Source organism: Lontra canadensis, unplaced genomic scaffold (assembly GCF_010015895.1).
Source record: "Lontra canadensis isolate GAN:19392208 unplaced genomic scaffold, GSC_riverotter_1.0 scaffold4, whole genome shotgun sequence".
Lineage (NCBI taxonomy): Eukaryota > Metazoa > Chordata > Mammalia > Carnivora > Mustelidae > Lontra > Lontra canadensis.
This window is the reverse complement of record NW_022630998.1, coordinates 13,301,784-13,327,731: the sequence shown is the minus strand read 5'-3', so window position 1 is coordinate 13,327,731 and position 25,948 is coordinate 13,301,784. Positions and strand designations below refer to the sequence as shown.

The 25,948-nt window shown below is 35.5% G+C and overlaps 1 protein-coding gene across 4 annotated transcripts; it reads right to left on the bottom strand.

The window, feature by feature from the left end:
- Positions 1 to 473: 473 nt before the first annotated feature.
- On the bottom strand, positions 474 to 25,943 carry GIN1 (gypsy retrotransposon integrase 1). Of its 4 annotated transcripts, none has more exons than XM_032845567.1 (8): positions 25,836 to 25,930; positions 16,576 to 16,721; positions 14,548 to 14,741; positions 12,521 to 12,826; positions 7,292 to 7,483; positions 7,017 to 7,193; positions 6,058 to 6,343; positions 474 to 1,545 (listed from the first exon to the last, which is right to left on the bottom strand). In XM_032845567.1, the coding sequence occupies exons 2-8, from the start codon at positions 16,712 to 16,714 to the stop codon at positions 1,271 to 1,273; spliced, it is 1,569 nt and encodes a 522-aa protein (XP_032701458.1). In that variant the 5' UTR covers positions 16,715 to 16,721; positions 25,836 to 25,930; the 3' UTR covers positions 474 to 1,270. The 4 variants fall into 4 exon arrangements, with proteins under 4 accessions (XP_032701458.1, XP_032701464.1, XP_032701474.1 ...); XM_032845559.1 differs by having other exon boundaries at positions 475 to 1,545; positions 25,868 to 25,943; XM_032845573.1 differs by lacking the exons at positions 14,548 to 14,741; positions 25,836 to 25,930 and having other exon boundaries at positions 16,576 to 16,665.
- Between the last annotated feature and the right edge of the window lie 5 nt (positions 25,944 to 25,948).

The window sequence follows — 25,948 nt, the reverse complement described above, 5'->3', positions numbered from 1 at the left end:
TTCTGAAGTACTAGAGTACAGGACTTCAATACAGGAATTTGGAGATACACAACTCAATCCTTAACAGTATTCAAAGCCCTCCACTAGCTTTCCTAGTTCCCTTTTCAGCTTTATTTTCCCATACCTTAGTTTGTCACCTTACACCTGAGGCACTGCAGACAACAAAAAGCTTTGTGAATCACTACAATACTTGTTCTGTCTCTGTTCATTTTTCTTCCTCTAATTCTTTTGGACCCTCTCATCACATCCTGTGCATTCTTCAAGGTCAAACTCAAATGATCCTTCTAATCCTTCTAAGCATAAACCTAAGTTTTCTATCTAGAAATAACTTCTCTCTTTTTTGACTCCCTAGGTGTATTATTTGTACTTCTCTAATGGAATTTAGCATGTAATTTGTAACTTGTGTTATAAAAGGCTTATATTGGCCTATAATCTTTACCAGACTGTAAAGGTAGAAGATGTGTGTCTTATGAAGATAAGACACACATCTAACTCATCCTTTAATTTTCTCACAGTATTCTTCAAAGTGCTTTCTAACAAATATTTGTTGAATAAAGTTATAAATATCATAGAGCTTATAGTTTAAAACCTCTGAGACTATTTTATCATTAGTATTTACTTAAGACTGGCAGAAAAAATTTTATTAATGGGTACTTTTGACTTTAATATGTTTTATGGAAATGCACAAATGTTTTCAAACCAATACATAGATTCAGATGCAAATTCTGAGCCTAAAAGGTGAAATTATCAATATCCTATAAGAGCCCATTAAACAACTCTAAATTCTTTCCTACAAATTATTTTTGAAAGATCCAATGACACAGAAACAAACTTCACTTAATTCACTGTTACAGTTGAATAAATATTTATTAAGCCCATTCTAGATAGTTCAAACTTATTTTTTAAAGGGGAGAAATAATCCAAAAAAAATTTTAAGCTGAAAACATGGTACCAATACCAGAGAAAGATCTGACAGTCTTGAGCTGGAATTTAGTTTCCTTCGTAAGAAGCAATCATACTTTGCTTATTCTATTATCATAAGAAAAAGTGGGTTTCATATATTATATGCCTCCTTTGCCTTTATATATATGTACTAATACTTAAACATGACACAAGTTTAGATAAATTAACAGTTATAAAATAAACCTTCAGGATTTAGTCATTCAGAGAATGGCAAGACACTTCTATACAACTTTTTTTAAGTGGAAAAGGTAAAGATTCAAGGAGTTATACTTTTTAAACAAGCACTTTACGTGAATTTTGGTATTTACTAACTTAAGTACTCAAGGACTTGGTTTGAAGAGTCCAACAGACTGAAAGTCTGCTTTTCTAGAGTACTATGATCTTCTATCAATGGAGAGATTTTGGCATTTCTAAACTCTAACAGTTCACGATCTTTGCTTGATGTGAGTAATTCATTATCAACTACGCCAATAGTTGCATCTTCTACCAGAATATTTGCTTGGTACGCTCCAACTGGAATTTCAGGCAATCCAATGTAGTCATGATCTGCCACGACTGAACCTTGTAAGAGATAAAGACTGTCTGAAAGAAGAAACATCGTAAGTTCACCTTTTAGAATTATAAGTAAACATCATTTAAAAATCAAACAGTGTTAAATGAGGATGAAATCCCAAGTAATAAAAATTAACTATAAGATTAACTTCTGGTGGGTTCTCCCATCTGCTAAATAAATATACATGTCAAAGGGCGAATAAAATCATACATACATTTGACATTTCATATATATAGAATTCGGGAAAGAGCAAAGATTTTGAAAGAGCCAACTTTTCCCGTTCTCTTGATCTGTCTTTAGCAGGTATGTGTGATGTGGTAGAAGTGGCTGAAGATTACAAGCAAAGTTATAAAGCTCTGCTTTTGATGATAGGCTTTACATACTTTTGCAAGGCACCTCTGAGTCAATTAATGGGATACTGGAAGATATTTAACAAATTAAATTGTTACATTTGTAACTTTGATCTTCAAGGAATCTGTAACAATAATGTCAAGTTGTTTAAAATCAGGACAATAATATTGAGTTGTTTATAATATGAAATTATAAACTAAGATGAAGTTCTTAGCATCAGGCTTCTATGACAGTTACTAGTGTCAGACTGATACAATATAGGTAACTAAGCAGGCTTTTATGTAAGTAGGCAGTTTAAAATGCTTAGCTTATTTGGGGCACTTGTGTAGCTCAGTGGGCTAAAGCCTCTGCCTTTGGTTCAGGTCATGATCCTGGGGTCCTGGGATCGAGCCCCACACTGGGTTCTCTGCTCGGCAGGGAGCTTGCTTCCCTTCCTCTCTCTCTGCCTGCCTCTCTGCCTACTTGTGATCTCTGTCAAATAAATAAATAAAATCTTAAAAAAAATGCTTAGCTAATTTAAGCCCAATTTAATAACAAAATGTTCATGAACTTTTCAGGTGGAGCTAAAATCATACCAAAATACTGCCAAAGAATTCCCCTTGTCAGCATTTGGTTCTGTTTTGAGCAAATTTATCATTACTATCAGGAAAAAAAAATGCTTCATATGAATGTTAGACTGACAGCAAAACAGGAGCATCTATTAAAAAAAAGGTTAATGTATATAAAAGGATTCCTCCCTACCTGATATTTTAATTCATTACAACAAGGAACTCTTCCACCATAGATGATTAACTTCCTGGACCCCTGCCTTCTCTTTCTGGATTTTCTCCCAAAATATTAATGATTCTCTTTAAGCTTGTAATAGCTTAAAGCAACCCAAATTTTAGGTTCAAGAAATAGCAAGGGGAAGATTAATTGTCCATTAGATTAGAAGTCAAGGAAAGTTTCTCAGAGTAGATAAATTTCCTAATAAACCCAAGAACACAATCTTATTCTACCCATTCCCGTCCTAGTATGTGAAAAGCTCAATGAACCTATTCCAATCCTATAAATGTACACACTTAAGAACTTTTGATTAAAAAAATTAAAAAGGTCAAAGCCATAGTGCTTTCTACCCACAGATGGCCTAAGTGGACTTGGGGGTGTATGGACATTTAGTTTTGCACACTTTGTTCTTCATTAGGCAGAGTATACTTGGTATTTTAGTTTTGAGAGATTTTCCAAGTTTTACCCCACCAACTCTTATTCATGCAAAAGTAGTAATTAGATTGAAAAAGATGGTAAGATATACATACTATGATGAAAACAAAAGCGTGGATAAATAAAGAACTAAGATTTGTTTTGTTTCATGAATGCAGCCCATAAATGTGGTAGAGAGAATAATGGGCCCCTAAAGATGTTAATGTACTAAAACTCCCTGGAACCTGTAAATGCATTACCTTACATGACAAAGGAGAATTAGAGAAGCGATGGAATTAAGGTTGATAACCAGCTGACCCAAAAGTAGGGAGATTATCCTGCATTATCCAGGTGGGCCCAAGGACAAGGGTCCTTAACTGTGGAACGGGGAAGGAGAGAGAAGTCTGCAGTAACTGATGTGGGGAGGACTCAACCTGTTATTGCTGGCTTTGAAGACAGAGGCAAGAGACCACAAGCCAAGCAGTGTGGGCAGCCCCTAAAAGGTGGAAAAGGCAAAGAAATAGATTCTTTTTCGGGCCTTCAGGAAAGAACACAGCCCCAGCAATGCCTGATTCTAGCTCCTGATTTATTGGAATTCTAAGCTATAGTACTGTAGGATGTGTTTTATACCATTAAATTTATGATATTTTGCTATGGTATCAATAGGAAACTTATGAAATATGAAAACCATCTCAGAAACTGTGAAGGGCAATCAGCAGATGGAAATCTATCAAGACTCCTTCCCAAAACAAAACAATAAAACTGCTCAAAATCTATAGTGGGTAGAATAATGAGTCAGTAATATTTTCCTTTTCAGAGGGGAACATTATGATTACAAAGAGATACAATGGTATGTCCTAAAACTTACTAAAATAATTAGTCTTGAAAAAGTACCTGGCATTGAACTGGACAAAATGACATATGCCTGCTTAAAACAGCAGCGAGAAATACTGTAGACCTAGTACTGAATGTGCTCCCTCTACATTATGTTCTAGATAAGAATGAATACGCAGTTGGCAACAGAAGCTTATCTGCTTTGGAGAGTGAGTCTTTAACACGGCTACAAGATATCCCAGCTGGCAGTAGCAATGACAAGTACAGACAGACAAATTCATAGTTCTTTTGGCTATACCACTTCCAAATTTATGTCAAATGAAAGAGTAGGATTTAAGACATTCAAAGGCATCTAGTTCGCTTTACATTCAGTTCAAAGACTCTTTAAAATCAGCTTTTGAGGTGAAGATTTTCAGAACAATATGTGATCCTGAAGAAAAAGATGGCAGAAATCACATTTATTTTGAATTTCTACAAAGAAAAGAAACACAAAATAAGGAACAAATAGTAATCAAGAACCAGATTCCAGGATGGCCAGATCACACTTCCTTTGGTTAACAAGAAAAAACAATTTTACCCATCTCAGTTTCTTATATGTACACTAGTACTAATATTGTAATTTCCTTTATACTACTGGAAGAAGTATCTGCACAGAATTCAAGCATGAGGGAAAAATTAGACTGCCTCTGTTTAGAAACTGTTCTACTCAATTGGATTCTGAAATATGCAGCAGTAGCAAAATGTTTGGCCTCCTTTCTGAGAAAGTCTTTGGCAAGAGCAAACTGCAAAACGTTGAAGCAGATCCTGATATAGCAACATTTAAAATGTAAATTTTGTATTAAGTGAAGGCTAACACATTAGAAGGCAGTGAGTCCTGAATGCTGAGGTTAGGGAGAAAATCTTGCTAGAGAGGAAAGGATAACATGTATCTATATAATCTTTTTTTTTTTTTTCCTACTTAACTTACATAAGGCAGAAATCATAAAGGGCAGCTCAGTACTGAGAAGAACAAGGAATGAAAGTACTGATCTTCCAACAAAACCACAGGTGCTGTGAGCTTTCAGAATTACAACAGTCCAAGGTAAGTTTATTAATATAGCAAACAGGCTGTCACAAGAAGGAAAGGTACTAAGAGTTTTTAACTTGCAAGTTTTGATACTGATCAGAAGCAAAGTTGAGCTATTTACTGAGCAACCCCCTTGAGGGGGGGCTTTATCCTAAAACAATTAGGTAAGCTTAAATACTGTTATTTTTCTTATAATATTCACTTACGCCTATTAAATAACTCAGATGTTTAAAAATGTACTAAATTCACCTTCCATTAATTGTTACTCATATTTAAGGGATATCAATGCTTTATTTTTCTTTATAGGAAAAATTAGCTGGCTGAGGTACCAATTCACTTCCTCTCAGTTAACTGCCCCAGAGAAACTCTAGGGAGTGGTTACAATAGGAAAAAATAAAACAGTCTCCATCAAATGGGATTTAATCTGAAAGCCATAGCAAAATGTAGTTTGTCTCTTAATCTCTGAAAGAAAGGGTTAACAAAATCAGGATATCCTTCTGACTGTTCAAAACCACATCTGGAGTCAAGTTCAACCTTGTTCAGGCTATCACCTCTTCTTAAAGCACCTTACTTACAGCATTTTGATTACACCCAACCTTACAGCCTCCCCTGCATCTATCATGACCTGACTATGGCATAACATATAAAAATTAATCACTTTTTTTAAAGTTCCCTAGTATATTTATCTCAAAACAGGATTCTGGATAGTATGTTTGGTTTTGGCATCATTTATCTTAGTTGATATTTTCTCATGTTAAACCGAGACACAAAGTGACAAAATATTGTGAAAGTGAAAATTGAGAAGACGTAATTCTTCCTTCTGTGAAACAGGTCTAGTATCTCCTACGTGAACTATGGGTAAATGTGTGAAAAGTACACTAGAAATCAGAATAAGATCTCTTACAAGCCTGACAGTTTCAGAAGAGTTATTCTAATAAAAGAGAATACCTGAGATCTAAAACTATACCACATGTTATAAAAATGAGAAGGGAAAAGAAAACCTAACCGAGAGAAGGGGTTTGGGCTGGGTTGGGGGTGGATTCTTATATTATTTTTAACTTCCGTCCTCATTCACAGGAAGTAAAAATGTAAAGAATTGACAGATGCTTACCTTGTTCACTGGACTCTCTTACATAGGGCTTAAGATGGGACATTTTGATAGGTCTTTTAAGTCTAGTCCCAGTGTTGTCTCTCAGAACAGCACATCCACTTTCTGTAATATAGTCTATGACACAAGGACCAACCCATTCAGACTGGAACCGACCATCCTTCCACCAATTTTTCCTTTGTCTTAAAACTTCATGACCCACTTTCAAATGAAATGGATTTAATTGCTTTGGTTTCTTTTTAACAATGATCTTGCTTTTATTTAGTTCATCAGGATTGCTGTTCTCCAACTACAAGAGCAAAATAAAACAGAAGACAAAGGGATGAAAGAGCTGTAGTTTCTTGAAGGTAAATGTAGATAACAAGATGGTCACTGCTAATACAAAGCAGGCATGAATCCCATTTATTTTACTTTATTTTTTAAAGATTTTGTTTATTTATTTGACAAAGAGAGACGAGTGAGAAAAGGAACACAAGCAAGGGGAGTGGGGGAGGGAGAAGCAGGTTCCCCACTGAACAGGGAGCCAATGCAGGGCTCGATCCCAGTTCCCTGGGATCAGGACCTGAGCCGAAGGCAGATGTTTAATGACTGAGCCACCCAGATGCCCCACCATTTAATTCATAAAGTCATATTTTAAAACCAGTATCATTATCCCAACTTTACAAAGAAGTTAAACAGATAGGTTAAGTAATCTGCCCAAATCAAACAACTGGAAAGCAACAAGACCAGGAATATGAATTCAGCTCTACTGGATTCCAAAGAACAAAGTTTTCCCGTTACTGCCTCTCAAAATTTTATAGCTAATAAGCATACTGCGTAATCAAGACAAAAGCAGAATTTAACAGAAAACAAAATCTGGCTTAATATATCATATGTATGCCATATGTGTGTGTGCATGCTGAAATTTTTTAAATTACTTCATGAATTTTTAGACTATAGAGTTTTCTATTAAATAGAATCACCTGTCTTGCTGAAGTTGTCTTATTCTCCATTATTTTATCAGCTTCTTTAATTGCACCCAGAATTTTGGCAAACATACTTGTATCATCACCATCCACTTCATGAAGAGCATCTGAAGTCTCAGGCATGTAAGGATTGCGATTAAACATTTGAAAATATGGTGTATTTTTAGGAGGCTCCTATTTTAAGGAAAACGGACAAGGATTTGTAATAAAATATTTAAGTAGCTAAACAACAGTCATAACTCAAAAGTACAGAATCATAAAAAGACACGTACCAAGTGAGTTACATTGAACGCAAATGAAATGGCTGATAGGTGATCATCCCAGTTGTTTGGGTGGTCAGCACAGTGTTTAGAAAGAAATGCTTTGATTGTGCTAGGTGTACTTTCAGTTGGATTAATGGTTTGGGAGGTATGAGAAATTACAATTTGCTTTGTGCCGAACAATCCACACAGTTCAACATTGATCTGAAAAATATATAAAACAAAGTTGACTTTAAAATTCGTATTTTACTTTTCCTTTCACTGAATGGTTTCAAAAGAATCTGAATCTTGCCATTTTCACTGAACCATACCCACTCTAAATAAAAACATACATACTGTATTTAAAACAGCAGTTACCATTTAGTGAGTCCTTACCATCTACTGGTAAATACACTAGATGCTTTACATGACTGTCATTATACCTTACAACAATCATGAGTTCTCATTAACCCCCTTTTAAATATAAGAAGTTTTGGGAGGCTAAGTGCCTTGCCAAACATACATGTACAGCAAGGAAATGGAAGTACAGAATTTAACACTAACTCTGAGTTCATATAACATTTTAATTCAGCAGACAATTTTTCAAACAAACACGATCAGAAATCTAGTTAATAGTTATGTGACTTTGGCAAGTAACTAAACTTCTGTATACTCAGTTTCCTCATCTGTAAAATGAGGAAAATGCTACCCAGGACCCTTTTGAGAATTATATGAGTACATGTTTGTAAAGTACCTTAAACTGTTATTGGCAAGTATTAAGCACTTCATAACTTGTAATGTTACTATTATTGTTGTGGATTTATTATCTGCAGAGACTAAAAAAAGTCAAAATGAGTTTAGAAAACTTCTAACAATAAGCAGTAAAATAAAAGTAAAATAATCTATTTTTCCTACCTTATGCCTCAGAATATTTTTTCTTATTATTTTTAATTGGGTAAACTTTTGGTTAATAAACTTGTATTTTAAAAGATTATATTCTTGTTGCCTAATTGTAAGAAGACAAGTAGTACCACAGTAACAAAAGAGGTAAAGCTAGTAAAAAACGCACCAAAACCAAAATCACATTTCCCATGCTTCCTTGTAAGGAAGGAATAGTCATGTGATATAGTTTTGGTAAAAAAGATGTAAGTGGGAAGTTATTGGGCTTTTAAAAGTTGTTGGGTAGACTCAGCTGCTACTAGGTATTTTTGTGTATTGTCCTCTCCATTCTTTCTGTCTGAAATACAGATTTTTGTGGCATGGCCTCTGGCAGCCCTATTGTGAACCTAAGACTGAGAGTCACATCTCAAAGATGGTAGAAGAGAAAACTAGAAGAATGGGCTCCCAAAGACATTCAGGTTACCCTTCCAACCCTGGACTGTCTGGCCTTCTTTTACTTTTTGGAGTTTATATATTAGGCACATGAGGAGTTCTCTCACTTGCAGGTAATACATTTTCTAGCTGATATTTGTACGAATTTAGGCTACCTCTTTTTAATCTTTTTTTTTTTTTTTAAAGATTCATTTATTTATTTGAGAGAAAGCATGAGTTGGGGGGGAGGAGGAGGAAGCAGAGGAAGAGGGAGAGAATCCCAAGTGGACTCCACATTCTGAGTGCAGAACCTGATACTTGACTAATCCCATGACCATGAGATCAAGACCTGAATGAAACCAAGAGTGGGATGCTTAACTGACTGTGCCACCCAGGCACTCCTCCTTTTAATCTTTTAATTCAAGAGTAGTTAAAAAGATATCCTAGGGAAAAAAAAATCCTAGAGGGGCGTCTGGCTGGCTCAGTAGATAGAACATGCAACTCTTGATCTTTGGGTTATAAGTTCAAGCCCCACATTGGGTGTAGAGATTACTCAAAAATAAAATCTTTAAAAACAAAAAAGAGAGAGGGAGAGAAATCTCAGAGAATTGGTGTCATTTGGGTCAACCTCAATCTGAGGTCATAATCAATGGTTTTAAACGACTGAGCTCTGGAAGAGGGTCAAACCACTTCTTAGTTTCAAGAGGCTGTTGCCTAGGAATGATCCAGTGAATTCATTTGTGGGATGCCAGCCTGATATCCTAACCCCACAGCCTTTTTTCTCCCATCAAACCAGACATTCTATTAGTTGTTACAATTTTGGTTTCCCATAGACATATTTTTAAAATCAAAGAAGTAGATTTTCCTTTGGAAAGTGTATTTTCTTTCCTTCAGAGATTTACAAAAAGTTCATGCACTTTATTGAAACATCTGTATTTTCATCCAATTGTATGTGTAATACACACACACTGTATGCATCCACAGTATAATATTCTAATCTTGTTTCAACACTTTAGCAGTGTTTGGTATGTGTTTGCTGACAAAAGAAACCATTTCATTTTGTCACCATTATGCTAATATTTAAGCCATTTAAGCTAATATTTAAGCCAAAAAGAACACATTTTCTCAATCTTCAGTGATTTTTAGTTTTTTGCTATTAAACTTTACAAAAGAGGCTTATAAACATTTATTGCTACCTTTGTTAAAATTTCCAAAGACCTGGATTATCACATGACTTTAAACATAACCAGAAAAAGTGGTGACTCATAATAGCTTCATACAGTCATTATTTTTATCTCTGAGCACTTTATGCACTAGGGTGAAGCTTTTCATTAGATATGGTGGAAGCAAATCAGTATTTCAAATCAGTTTCTTGATATTTTGAACTTAGGTGAGGTGACCAATTTCCTATCATATTTGTTTTCACCTCATTAATATGTCTATAAAAGAACTAGTATCAGAAGTTAAGTAGAAGTGTCAGCTCTATCATTTTCTTATGGCTGACAGGTGATTGCAGTATTGTATTATCTTGTTTTCACTGTAACAAACTTAAGCCACCTGGCTATTCTATGAGGAGTAGTTTGGTGGAAACTAGATGATATTCAGAAACGCAACTACTACTGAAAACCAAGAATGAGCAAGGAAACTAATGAAGACCTCTTACATGTTGTGGATTCTTATTCTTTTCTCAAGATAACTTCATATATCATGTGTGATATACAATCATCTGCCTTCTTTTTTTTGTTTTGTTTTTAAAGATTTTATTTATTTAATAGAGAGATACACAGTGAGAGAAGGAACACAAGCAGGAGGACTGGGAGAGGGAGAAGCAGACTTCCTGCTGAACAGGGAGCCCGATGCCAGGCTCAATCCCAGGACCCTGGGATCATGACCTGAGCCGAAGTCAGATGCTTAATGACGGAGCCACCCAGGAGCCCCCAATCATCTGCCTTCTTACATGTTGTGGATTCTTACTCTTTCCTCAAGATAACTTTATATAACATGTGTGATGAACAACCACCTGCCTTGTTGATCTGGGATGCTCTTACAGACCATTAGCAAAACTTCTTTTCTTTCTTATTTATTAGGTAAAAAAGAAATATAAGCAGAACTTCTAACATTGTTTATCCTATAAACTGGATTGTTTCATATGCCTCATTTTGACCATTGCTCTGTCAGTCAAGGCAGGCAAGATTATCTGATAGTCAACAGAACACATTCAAGTCTCAGCTTTAATGCAACAATTTTACTGCTTGCTCTTATGAACCTGGCTATATGTCAGAATGTCTCTTCATGGCAGTTATTCTTGACTATGTGCCTTAGCAGTCCTAGATGAGAGAGATCCCACCACCCTATAATGTAATAACTGGAATGTTCAGTCAATTCCCTAGAGAAAAAGTAAGTATTATTACCATTTTTGTTTTTTAGGTAAGTTAAAATGGTCTTAATTTTCAATATTAATTCCTATTTAATTTGAACACTTTTCCACATTTGTTATTCATTTATTTTTTTTACAGATTTATTTGTCTGAGAGAGAGAGAAGGAGCGTGCACACTTGCGGATGCTTGGGAGCTGAAAGGAGCAATAAAAAAGAGGGACAAGCAGACTCCATGCTGACTGCAGAGCCAATATGGGGCTCAAACCCAGGACCCTGAGATCATGACCTGAGCGAAATTAAGAGCCAAACACTTAACCAACTGGACCACCCAGGGCTAGGAACGGGATTTGGGGTGGGTTTCCACCATTCCCTAATTGATATAGGTGGCTCACAGCACTTAAACTATACAAACAAGGTGGTTTATGCTGAACACCATTTTTCCTTTAGAATCTAGAATTTTGGTACAAGCCAGGCAGTGGGCACCTTCGTGACTAGCTACCAAAAAAAAAAAAAAAAAAATCCTAGGCACTGAGGGGCACCTATGTGGCTGTTGGTTAAGCATCTGCCTTTGGCTCAGGTCATAATCTCGGGGTCCTGGGATTGAGCCCCACATTGGGTTCTCTGCTCAGTGAGGAGTCTGCTTCTCCATCTTACTCTCCCTCTGTACTCTCCATCTCTCTTTTTCTCTCTCAAATATAATTAAAAAAAAAAAAGATTAACCTTTAAAAAAAAAATCCTAGGCACTGTGTCTCTAATGAGCTTCCCTGGTAGCACATTTTACATGTGCTTGCTTTAATTCCTTGTTGACAGAATTAAACATGTCTGGCTGTAATTTTTGTTTATATCAGTACTCTGTTTAATTATGAAAATTTTAAAATATGCCTTAAATGTCATAGTCACTATTCCTTTTTTAGAATTTTCATATATATTCTTGCCTGCATATTCTTTCAAGTTAACTTTAATCTGTAAAAAGGTGAGGGCAAGAAATAAGTTCCCTCCTTATTAGTGCTGATTAGAAATTAATTATATAAATTATATAATTATATAATTATATATTATATTATATATATATTACTGTGATTTGGGAAAAATCAATACCTTTCAATATTGAATATTCTCATTCATAAACATGATATATTGTCAACTCTCCCTCTATATGTCAATCATATAATTTTTTTTAACGATTTTATTTTTAAGTAATCTCTACGCCCGATGTGGGTCTTGAACTTGCAACCCTGAGATCAGGAGTCATATGCTCTATCCACTGAGCCGGCCAGGGACTCCCAATCATGGAATTTTTAAGTTAGAAGTAAACAAGGATTATTTGGTCCAGTTTCCTCATTTTAGTTTTAGGAAACCTAAGGACAGATTTATAATTGCTTACTTGCACAATCAATACAAAAATCCTGGTCTCTTAAATGCCAGTCCAGCTACCTTTGTGCTATGCAATATTAAACTTCAATTATCTGTACCAATTTATATAAACTTACTAAGAACCCTATAATGCACAGGTGTGCGTGGCACTGAAAGTTTAGTAAAATATGCTCTTAGACCTAACTAATTATTTGTCTTACCTCATGAATGAACTCTTCTCTTTGGTCCATTATTATTTTCTGAGGCGGTCCATATAAGAAAAATATATTGATAATAGCTTTAGAAATTTCTGATGCTGAAACATCACAGAGAGGCAAAATCACAACCCATTTTGTGAACAAATCTGTCATGATTATAGTATAAACATGACTTCTGTTGCTTGCATGAAATGGGCCCATCAGATCAACAGTAACTATACTCCATGGATTTTCCACCTTCAGAAGGTGCTGTTTCGGTGCTAGAATAACTGTATTTTTTGCCACTTGGCAATGCTGACAAGCATATACCTATAAAACAGGCACACAATAAGAAAAAGCATATACAGATATTTATATAGTCAACATAATAAAAGCAGTCTTATAAGTATGAAGTTTTTATTAAAATGGCTAATAGTTACTTTCTGTTTTGAAGGAGAAACCGTTAGACTATTCTCAGAATAGAATAAAACCTTCTGTTCAGAATAATAAGCAAGTAATTACTTGCTATTACAATCCAGTGACTACTTTAAGGGGTCTTATTAACATGGAACATCACTCTAGTTTACATTCAACAATATTTTTTATGTAAATAAATCTTAAAACAAATTTCTTATATCAAATTTGTTATATTTTTAAGTCAGTATCTGAATATACAATAATTTCTATAAGCAAAAGATTTTTGATCTATTCCAATGGTATTTACTAAAACATAATTTTATTCAAAAAATACTTAGAGATGCCAGAAATTCCTCAAGGTCCCAGGAAAATAGAAAGAACAAAAACAAAGCCCATGCTGCCATGGAGCTTTTAATGTGAGTGGGATGAGAACTGATTAACATATGGATGGTGCCAATGCTCAGCATATTTCTAGAATTCCACTTTGGAAACCACTTTCAGACCAACTTGTGAACAAAATTTTATAAACTCTCTTTGCATAGTTACTTTTAATCAGAAGTTTTATTGTCCAAATTATATACTAGCTTACATCATAAATAACCTCTATTTCTAAAAACCATATCCATTCTCAAATGATAAAGATCTGACAAAGATCAAACAAATGTGTGGCAGGTTCTAAAAGCAAATACAAATACTGAGGTCTACCTGCACAGACAACAAACTGATATTATAAACAATATTTAAACGTTGCTTTAATTCTTTACACCTGAAGTGACAATCTTCTGATGTACTATTATAATTATTAAAAGGATCTCACATAGACACCAAGTCATATAGAGTACACTAGAAGGAGTAGGGATCAGATGACCTACCAGTAAAAACACCAGAATTCCTAGATGAATATACTTTAAGAAGCTGAAAGGTTGTAATAACTTATAAAGTTACAAAACTGAGACTAATGTCATCATTTTTACAACTTGATTTCGACTTTAGTTGGTTTTGGGTCTCTGCCATATTTGATATTTTCTACATCAAGATGAGATATGCACAAAAGATAAGAGCACACACTGGACCTGACTTACGAACAGATTCTCCTCTTGAGAAGAGATTAAATGATGGCCATCAAAGAGGTAATCATTTAGTCAAAGGAATTTCACCCCCATTTGAATTCTGCCAATATAAAAGAGTTCAATGATGAAAATCTGGTTCTAAATAATCTATTTTAATATGCTATTTTTCAAAATTTTAAATACTGTTTTAGTTCAAATTATGCTTTAGTGATTCTAAAGGAGAATTTGAAAACCTGATTTCTTTTTTTTTTTTTTGAGGGGGGGTATGGAGGGGAAGAGGGAGAGAGAGAATCTTAAGCAGGTTTCATGCCCAGTGCAGAGCCTGATGTGGGGGTCTGTCTCACAACCCTGAGATCATGACCTCAGGTGAAATCAAGAGCCAGGCACCCTGAAGGAGAATTTTGATGGGAAATAAAACTCCTTTTAAATGTTTTTGTACAAACACTACCCATAGAAAAAGTACTTAACAAGAGGTAATCTCCAGAGTAAATCTGAAGCAATAATGAATTCTGGATATCTACTACAAAGATATTATTTAAAATATTCTTAATATATAAGCCATACCCACTGTTTGACATCATTGGTCACAGAAGTCCAATAATAATTGGATTCCACTAGAGTAAGGGTTCTGGATATACCATGATGAGCTCCAGTGTCATTTTCATGGCATTCTCTTAGGACTTTCTTTTTTTCTTCTTCTGAAACAATTACCAAACGGTTTTGTTTTCTGTCTTTTCCAACATAAAACAGCTTTTTTTCTGGAATAAATAATAACAAAAAGATACTACTGCAATTTTTAGAGATCAATATACTTTAAGATAATCTAATCATGCCTTCTCATCAAACCATTATGGTTTTTAAAAATCTTTTTCGCTCTAAGATAGAATACTTATTTGTAATGAATGCATACATACAACCTGAAAAGTTCTCAGCTGTTATGTTTGCTTGTTATGTAGGAGTATCACTAGTTGCTATAATTTTATAGCTATCCATACCAGTGGAGCTAGTTTGTTCACCAACACATGTGATAACTACAGGAGTATGAAATTATCTTTTTACGGGAGTACTCAAACTGGAAAAATACTTGCAGGCACCCCTTAAAAATGGCATGAATTAGCAGATGAATTATGTATAGATTAGCAACTTCTGGAACAGAATTTTCCAAAATAGTATTTCAACATAACTTACATTTTTATAAGCAATCACGCTGTTAAGTTTTTCTAGATTTGAACAGGAGGTGGGATGTGCAAAGCAGGAAAGCAAGAGAACCTTTATCGTTAAGATAGTTCTCTGTTTTCCTCTGGAGGGTACCTGAGGAGAATCCATAGGTGGAAAGCAATTGAGGTGGGGAAAGAATCACTCTCTCTCTCCAGTGTGGATGAGGTAGTTATTTATACTCCAAAATACAGCACTAAGTTACTAGTGTTTAATTAAGCATATGCTGAGTGAAACATTCCTTCCTTAAGAAGGTAAGCAACCTAAGGGCAGGAACCTTATCTACCTTATTCATCCCTGTATTATCCCTTAGGCCTAAAATGTGATTGACACACAGTAGGAACTTGGTAAACATTTGCTGCATAAATGTTTAAATAAATAAATGAATGAATGAATCATAACTTTACTAAGAGCTAAGAGGTGTACTTATGAAGTATAAAGGAGTTATAGGAACGGGTATACACAGAGATATGAGGAAGTATTTATATATTATTTTAAAGTCCCCTGATTTTGTACCTAGAGGAAAAACTTCCATTAGTTAATAGCACCAACATTCATTTAGTCCTCTGGCAACCTAACTTCTGACTTATTTCATTGCAAACGTCTCTTCCCTTTGAAGGAAGAGGAGAAAGGAAAAATTACCATAATCTTTCAACATAAATTTTCTACTGCCTTTCAAATATTTAATCCATTCAGGGGGATTAGGTATCCAAAAATGAATGTGATCCTGAAAATATCTGATGGCAGAGGGACCACAGAAATAAATACAGTAAAAAGTCAATATTTTCATATCAGCATCAAATAAGCTCTTCATCGATAGTGACATAAGTGCTAGAAAATGCCATTAAAGTAGGAATTACCTGAGGACAAAAGCACGAGATGTTAATTTAAGTGAGTGTTTTTTATTTTTTTTTGCCATGGTTATCATTTTCTATGATTTAAAATGTCCTTTTCATGCTTACTGGTATTCAGTTAGCTTCACTGGAATTTTTATTTTGCTTTTGACTGAGTGTCATCATCAATTGTGCTGGTAATTGTTAAGCAGCAACCAGTTATTGCAGAAAATTCTCTGAATTCCACAAAGTACACATGGAAAATCATCTATATTAACTCTACACTTAAGATTTGGGGCATACATGTTACCTTTGTCTCTTTTCTTTTTCTTTCTTTCTTTTTTAGAGACAGAGAGAAAGAGAGTGTGTATGAGCGGGGGTGAGGTGACAGGGAGGGGGAGGGGGAGAGAGAATCTTAAAGAGGCTCCACACCCAGCACAGAGCCCCACACCGGGCTCCACCTCAGAACCCTGAGATCGTGACCTGAGTCAAAATCAAGAGTCGGATGCTTAACCAACTCAGCCATCCAGGGCCCCAGTGTTACCTTTGAAGATAAATTTTTTTGCTGCTCTTCTTATGCCACTTCTTTCACTTGGTAGTGTAGTTGGATGATATTCACCAGTTCGTTTATAATATGCAATCTGTTTAAGATGAAGGTCACCATTTTTTCCACTACGGACCATGATGAACCTAGGTAAAGGTATTTAAAGATATAATTTGAATGGTAAGTTCATTCAGTTGCTATTTTGGTTCACGCTTCTGTCACATTTCTGCTTACATATGAATTGAACATTCCCGGAATATTATCTGTGATGGAGATAAATATAGTACAGAAAAGGAACTGTGTGGTGTGTACGAACTAAAACATTCAAAAGCTATTTTTGAGATACATCATAACACATTATCTTGTCTCCTTCCATGTGAAAAGAAATGCTGAAAATTTTCCACATACTGGGAAAAAACAAAATAAATGATTACACTTCAAAAAGTTTTGCTTAAAGTCTCTCACTACCATCAATTGAAATCTTACTTACATAGAATGGTTCTGTTGTATGACATTTAAATACATGATAGGTTATAAAGGGGAGAAATGTTTTTTTTTTTTTTCCTTCTAAATATATTCATGGTCATTAAAAAAAAAAAAAAGTCCACTCAAGTAGTTTATGAAAAGGATCTATTTTGGAAATGTTTAAATGATAAATGACAGAGAAGATATTTAGTTATGCCAGATCTCATATACTCTTCTGAACTACATATAAGCTGCTTTTTCTGGAACAGAACTGATTTTTGGTTCTGTACATACTTTATCTATGTTATAAAGAAAACTCTGGCCATACCGGCAAAAACAAAACAAAATAAAATTTGTCTATTTTAGACCATAAATTATATGGGAAACCATTAAGTTAAAAAAAAAAAGCCCCTTTCATATTTTTAGGTGAAAGAAACTATTCTATGCAGATTATTCTATTTGCCACCGCTCCCACCCTTCCAGATCAATCTTTTGGCCTCTCTTTCCCTGCTACTGTGCCCTAAGAGACTGACCCTTGGAAACTACACTTACAGTTTTCTGATTAGGCTTGCTCAGTGGGAGTTGCTACGAGGCAAATCAGAATGCAGAAGCGGTCAGGATATTTATTTATTGGTTTAGGCTGCAATCCTCCGCAACTACTGCTCCTGTAGAGTAGCCCATCTTCCATGTTTCTAATTCTCACTGCAAGTCTATAACACCATTTCTTCTTTTTGCTAATGCAGGAGCACTAGTCCATCATTATGCCCTGCTGTTACTAATCTCAGGATACTAAGTGGATTTCTTCGACCCTGTTCTTTGGTCTTTAAATAGAAGCTTCATTAAATTTTCTTCAAATTTCCAGGAGAATGTATCTTGTGTTTCTTTTTTTTTTCCCCAGATTTTATTTATTTGAGAGGGAGAGAGAGTGAGAGAGAGCATGAGCAGGGGGGGTAGGGATGGAGAAGGATAGGTAGGCTCCCTGCCTAGCAAGGAGCCCAACATAGGGTTGGATCCCAGGAGCCTGGGATCATGACCTGAGCCTGGAATCATGACCTAAGGCAGACGCTTAAGGACTGAGCCACCCAGGTGTCCCTATCCCCCATCTTCTGTTCCCTACTAGGACTATAACACAAAAGCTTAAAGTTTTTAATTCTGAAAACAATATTGGTATTTTCTGATTACTAGAAGATCTAGTGATGAGTCTACAAGAGAGTATTACTGCAGAAAGAATGTTAGAATAAAAAAGAATAGACTGTGCCCAGGAACCTATGTCTCTTCTCCTATGATATAGCACTTTCCACATTCAATAACCATCTTTCTGATCTTTTCATAACTTCCACTGAGAATATCAGTACATTTATAATACCTCTTAGTCTTGGGTTAGCATAGAGTGTAAGTATTTTATGGTCTATATAAAAATTTCTTCAACAGGACACAAAAAACCACTATTCTTAATTAGGAGAAAAAAATTATAACAAATTGTACTTCACTGAAATCACAACCCATTCAAGAGACATCTTTAAGGAAAGGAAAAGGTAATCCACAGACTGGCAGAAGATATCTTTAATATGTATATCTAACAAGGGACTCATACTCAGCATATATCAACAACTACAAATCAAAAAGAAATGGATAAAAACCCAACTCAAAAAATGAGAGTAAAATCTTGTACAGCACTTTAAAAAAGAAGATATCCAAATGGTTAATAAGCAAGTGAAAATGTGCTCAACATCATTACTCCAAAAAGCAAATTAAGAAGTCATGATTTCTGTAACTACACACTATCAAAAGGGGTAAAATTAAAAACACAGACAATGCCACCTATAAGAACAGGTAACAAATGTAACACTTATACATGATGGGAGTGCAAAATGCTACAGCTACCTTGGAAAATTGAGTCTTCTAACTTGTGTACGGTAAGGACTTGACAAATCTACTTCTGAATTTATACTCCAGTGAAATGAATACATGACTATCAAAAGATGTGTAAGAAAATGTTCATAGACTTTTTGTAGTCATAATAATCCCTAGACTTTTTGTAGTCATAATAATCCCTAATTGGAAATAGTAAAGGCATGGAGAGATTTTACTATGTATATACTTAGCCCTTGTCCTGTGGCTCTGTTTTCAAGTTCCATCATGCTCTAAATCTTAGTTCTTTTCAAGCTCTCTTCGGTGAAGTACCATTCCCCCTGACCCCTACCACCCACTCCATCTGTCAAAGAAGACCTCTTGATGCCTTTACTTTAATGTCATCCTCACTACAGTTTTTCCCCTGCCGAATGATTCTGTGGCAAACTTCCACTCTTCATCAATTTTCATTTTAGGGAAACTGGTCAATCAAGTAGGGAATACAGACTATGCTGGTCTACCTATCCATTTGCCTGCCTGTCACTCTAGCTCTGTATTAAACCTCCTCAACTCTTAAACCAACAAGCAAAAATCATTTATCCTATTTTCAACCCAGGGTACACTGACACAAGCTCTTCCATGTCCAAGAGAGAGAAAGAACTGCCCTGTCTCATTTTATTTCTTAAAGATTTTATCTTTAAGTAATCTCTACATCCAACATGGGACTCAAACCCACAACTCTCAGATCAAAAGCCACATGCTCTGCTCACAGAGCCAGCTAGGCATCCCTGCCATTTCTCATTTTAGATTAAATCTAAAATGATTTAGGGTCTATATTCTATAAAATATATGACCAACCCCAAATTATGGTTTTCTATGAGTGGCTTTTGGAATCAACAATGTTCTAAATCATCTAAAAGAGAACCTTGAAACATCCCATCCTAGCCAGCTGCTGAGCATGGTATCTGTAAGAAGACATGATTTATACAAATAAGATAAAATCCTTTAGTGCCTTCCTTTCAGAGATCAGTAAAGGTTGCAAAACCTGAAGGACCTTAAAAAGAAAAGGGAAGAAGCGTTTTCAAGCTTATTAAAAAGCCTCCAGGAGCAAAACCAAACTCGCACACCTTATGAGAAAATACAGGTCCCATAACACAGAGGGATATGGGTAATTGTAACTGGTAGAAAAAAAAAAAACTGGCTATTGGACAACATGAATGTCTCCATAAACTACAGTGATGTCCATTATTTTCCCCTTATACTTAAGAACTTCTATCTTTTAAGTTTCCCCAACTGTCCCCTACAATTCTCCAGGGTGTCTTAGTCCACTTGAGTTGCTCTAACAATATATCATAGACTGGATGTCTTATTAACAACAAACATTTATTTCTCACAGTTCTAGAGGCTGAAAAGTCTAAGCACAAAATGGCAGATTCAGTGTCTGGTAAAAGCTTGCTTCTTGCTTCATAGATTACCTCTTTGCTTTGTCTTCACATAACAGAAGGTGCTGGGGAGCTCTCTGACATCACTTTTAAAAGAGCACTAATTCCAATGTCTGGGTGGCTCTGTCAGTTAAGTGCCAACTCTTGATCTCAGCTAAGGTCTTCATCTCAGGGCTATGAGTTCAAGCCTTGCACTGGGCTCCACACTGGGCATGGAGACTACTTAAAACAACAACAGCAGCAGCAGCAAAAATGAAGGGCACTAATTCCATTCTTGAGGGCTCCATCCTCATGACCTAATCACGTTTCAAAGGCATTACCTCTTAATACCATCACACTGGTGGTTAGGATTTCAACATACAGATTTGCAGGAGCAGGGGTATGGGGGAGAGAACACACAAACATCCAGAAAATCTTTTCTCTAATTACTCAATATAAGATAAAGCCCTCAATACATTCAAGCATCTGTGCTATTAGGATACTCCTGGCTGTCCTATCTAAAATACATGAACAAAGATTCATGTTCAGAAAGTCTATTCACTAAAATTAACCTTTCCACTTTCAAACCCTTAAGTTTTGAAGAACTGAAAATACATCAAAATAGAAGAATTTTTGCTCCTCAGAGCAAGCGCATAGTACAAAAGTTCAAGGAATAGAAGAAATCAATAAACAAAATTTTGAAAACTGAGTTCTCTGAGGTTTTTGGCTTTGTTTGTTGTCAACATTAAGGTAGAGTGGACTCTTCTAATGGTGGAAGACATAAAAATCAGAAAATTTCCACATTTTTGTATTTCAAAAGTGTGTTATATAAGGGTTGGCTGTCTTAGTAAAGAAAAGAACACTTAAAGGGGTGATTATTTGTTTGACAGTTACCTTGAAACTTAAAAACTATTCATTGTCCTAAGCATATTTTTATCTTCCAAATGAATTATTAGACAGAGTAGGCACTATTAAAGACTGCCCTTGGCCATCTCCACTGCTTACTGACAAAGTCTGAACTATTTAGCCAAGCCTCTACAACCTGGCACAAAACAAGCTCACAGTTTCTCCTCTCGTCTTCTTTATATACCTTTGCCCACATCCCAACCACTCTCTGTACCTTGGTTTATGTCACCATTTTCCCCGTGAATGGTTTATCCTTCCAATTTTATCTGAGTAAACCTTTTTTTAAGATTTTATTTATTAGAGAGAGAGAAAAAAGCAGACTTCCCACTGAGCAGGAAGCCCAGCTTGGGCGTGATGCCAGGACTCAGCTATCATGACCTGAGTCCAGGGCAGATGCTTAACCAACTGAGCCACATAGGTGCCCCTACCTGATTAAGTCTTAACCATTTTTCAAAATAAATCTCTAGCACCTCACTGAAGCAAGCCTTTCATGATGTCTGAATCTGAAGCCATCGCAACCTCTCCTGACCTTTGTACCACTGTAGAACTTCCTATGTTTTACTCACTACTGCAGCTGGCAGGCCTTTCATCCATGTAACCTTTTATTTGTTCATTCATTTACCAAGTCCTTAAATCCTTATATGGACTAGGTTATGGGAATACAAAGATAAATAATAAAAAACCAAAAACCTTTTGTTCTTTTATTTTTTTTTTAAGATTTATTTATTTATTTATTTGAGAGGGAGAGAGAGGGCGAGAGGAGAGAGAAGTAGAGCAGGAGCAGGGGGAAGGGGCAGAGGGAGAGAATCTCAAGCAGAAACCACCTCAGCACGAAGCTCATTGCAGGGGTTTGATCTCATGACTCTGAGATCATGAACTGAGCTGAAATCAAGAGTCAGATGCTTAATTAACTGCACCACCCAGGCGCCCCAAAAAACTTTTGTTCTTTTAAAGGCAATGTTAAGAAAGTGAAAAGAATAGTAACAGCTGGGAGAAAATATTTTCAGTATACAAATATAATAAAAAAATTGTATTCAGAACTTATAAATAACTCTTATTTCTTTCAAGTTTTCATTTAAATTCTAGTTAGTTAACATATATGGTAAATTTGCTTTCAGGTGTAGAATTTAGTAGTTCATCACTATATATAACACCCAGTGCTCATCACAAGTGCCCTCCTTAATACCCATCACCCACCCTCCTCCTTCCATCAACCCTCAGTTTGTTCTCTATAGTTAAGAGTCTCTTACGGTTTGCTTCTCTCTCTTTTTTTTCTTTCCCTATGTTCATCTGTTTTGTCTCTTCGATTCCACATATAAGTGAAATATGGTATTTGTCTTTCTCTGACTTATTTTGCCTTGTATAAATCTCTAGCTCCATCCTCATCATTGCAAAGAATTTGTAAAGAATTCTTAAATCTCAAGATACAAACAATCCAACTTAGAAAATGGGCAAAAGATTTGAACAGACCTTTCATCAAAGAAAATATGACTTGCGAATAAACACATGAAAATATGCTCAACACAATTAGACATTTAAAAAAACAAGTAAAGTTAAAATACTGCTATACATCTATCAAAACGGCCAAAAAAGAAAAAGAAAAAAAAAAAAAACTAACAATACTAAGTACTACCAAGGATACAGAACATCACTGGTGAGAATACAAAAATGGTACAAACATGCTGGAAAACAGTTTTAACTCAAGAGAAATTAAAGTATATGTCCATACAAATGTGTATGGGACTGTTTCTAGAAGCTTTATTCCTAACAGCTGAAATCTGAAGACAAACCAAATGTTCAGCAACTGGTGAGTGGATAAATAGATCATGGTAGATCCATATGGTGAAATACTACTCAGCAATGATAATGAATGAACTAAAAAGATACTTAATAGGGATAAATCTAAAAACCATAATGTTTTTATGCTAAATGAAAAAAGTCAGACACAAAAGGCTACATACTATATGCTATTATTTAAATGACATCTGAAAAAACTACAGGGGCAAGGAATAATTTTTTTAATTAAAGGAGAAATTTTGGGCACCTGGGTGGCTCAGTGGGTTAAGCCTCTGCCTTTGGCTCAGGTCATAATCTCAGGGTCCTGGGATCAAGGCCCACATCAGGCTCTCTGCTCAGTGGGGAGCCTGCTTCCCCCTCTCTCTCTGCCTGCCTCTCTACTTGTGACCTCTCTCTCTCTGTCAAATAAATAAATAAAATATTTTTTAAAAAAGGAGATTTTTTAATGAACTGCAAAAGCAATTTTTAAGAATTGCAAACATTTATACAATACTTTACTGTGATGATCCTCACAACATCCTATGAAGTAGGCACTAGCTGTATATCCACTTTATAGATAAGAAAATAGAGTTTCAGAGAGATTATCCAATTTGCTCAAAGCAACACAGTGAGTGGGGGCACTGACATCTGACCCTTGTTTTCTGTTGTTTCAAATTTTGTTGGCTTTTTTCCCCCTGCTATGCTAATAACTTCATTACTGTCAATCTCAAATTTCATAATACTTGGTTCAGGCCTCTTCTAGTGAAGTTGTAAAATTATTTTATAATTAATAATTCAGATTACATATGAAAAGTGACAAAAGTCTTATTAATTTTTAATGTTTATACCATTTCACATAGTTTGGGACACAGTGGACATTCACGTATTTGTGAATGAGCAAAGAATTATTTGCCATTCCTCATAGGAAAGATAGCAGTGAATTAAAAAAAAAGAGCACATGTTCCAAACGTAATTGTTATTTCACTTAGTAAAACATTACTTCTCTTACATATATATGGCAACATAAATAGGGTGTGTCTACGAAGTCATGGCTTTTAAGAGTCAAAATTTGTGGTGTATGAGCTACCTAAGCTTCAGTAATCACATATGAAAAAAGAAAATAATACTTACTCCTCCTTTTTCATAAATACCAGATCAGTGAGATTAAGGATTTGCAAAGTCCCTTGCAAATGGTAATTCAATATATAGTTATTGTTAAAATATTTATCATTCATATCAAACTGTTCAAAGTAATAGAAAACTCTTTTCTCAAAACCTTTATCTACAAGGAAAAAGATTTTAAAATCTTGTTTTCACTAATGGTGATTAATGTTTTATGGTAATGTTTATGTTTTAATGTTAACAAGGAAAGCCAGAAGACTGAAGAGTTGCACACTTTGTAATGATTATAGTCTAATATGGTTCACAAGTTTAAATACATAAGAAAAATCAGTTCATAAAAATGAAAATCATCTAAATAGGTTAAAATTTGCTGCTAATATTTGGCATTTATATACAGAAATAATACAGGCTTTAAGCTGTAAGAGTAGAACAAACATAAATCAAGTAGTTTCCTATATCCAAATATTAAACAGAAGTATCATTTACAAGGGAGAATTAAGTGGTTTAAGTCATAAAAATAAGTATTAAGCCTTCTTTAAATAGTCCTTATTTTTAAGAATTTGTGTTAAATAAGTACTTGTGTATTAAAATATGTAGGGATGACAAAAGGAGGTGAAGGTCGCTGATGACAAGTTCTAATTTTGCAAGAACAACTGTCAGGGTCAAATTTGGTTGAGCTTTAACGCTAGGTCCCTAAGACCACGTCAAACAAAATCAATAAGTAGTTGCGTAAATATTTGTTACTTAATTCCTTTAATTTTATCTTGCGTATGCAAAAAGTAAGGCAGTTAAGTATCACTTTAAATAAGAATTGGACAAAACCCATCAAGGGCAACAACTTAAGTCTCCAAAGAGTTGTCACATGCATGTGTTCCAGCTTAAAAACTTAAATTTTGCAATATTTCAACATATTCAACATATTAACTTGTGATCAGAATTTTTACTTCTGATTTAGTCTAGTCTTTGCGAAAAAGAGGAACACAATTTTTTGGTAATGTCTAAGAATGGGAAAACTAATGACACCAGAACACTTCTAATCTGCTTCACTTCAACCTACAAATTCGTTTAACCAAAATGCCTTCACTTCCAGAAGCATACACATAAAGTCAGGTGTGATACATGAATTTCCATTTTGGGAACACGATTTCTCTACTTTGGCCCAGAAACGCTCATTTGAGGAAAACCCACACTGAGGTAGTGTTCTTTTCCTTTGAAACTACCGGACAAGATTCTCCCCCGAACTCGCGATTTTCCCCGCCAAAGGAAATTTTAATTTGGGAGCAAGAGGGCAATATTCCAGATCAAACGACAACGATGGTCAAGTCAAGCGGGGAGAATTCTTCAGAGTCCGCCAACTGTGGCGGTCAACCTGCTCGCGGTCTCGGACGCTACTTTAACTACCGGAGAGCATTTCCAGCGAGTCTGAATGGCTCGTTAATCAATTCTTAAGGGCAACGACCAGCTAAACTTAATCTGATCAGCCAAACGATCTGAAGCAAAACTCGGTCCCACAGACGAAGCACCACCCCACGCCCGACTAACAGAACTCGCCCCTTTTCAATTCAGCTGGCGCGGGACTCCGCAACGCCCAAGCAAGGCCCTCTCTCCCCAAGAGCGCCTGCGCAATCTCCGCGGTCAATTAAACCCGTCCTTAAACTAGTCGATGCAAATGGTTTCGAAATTACTCTCAGGTGATGCCTCACTTTAAAAAACCACCACCTCTAACAAAGCATACCGGAACGACCACTCACCGAAAGTGGTCCTAAACACAAACGACAGGATTTAAGCTTCCTCTCGAGACTTATCTGGTGCTGCCGGAAACGGAACTACCG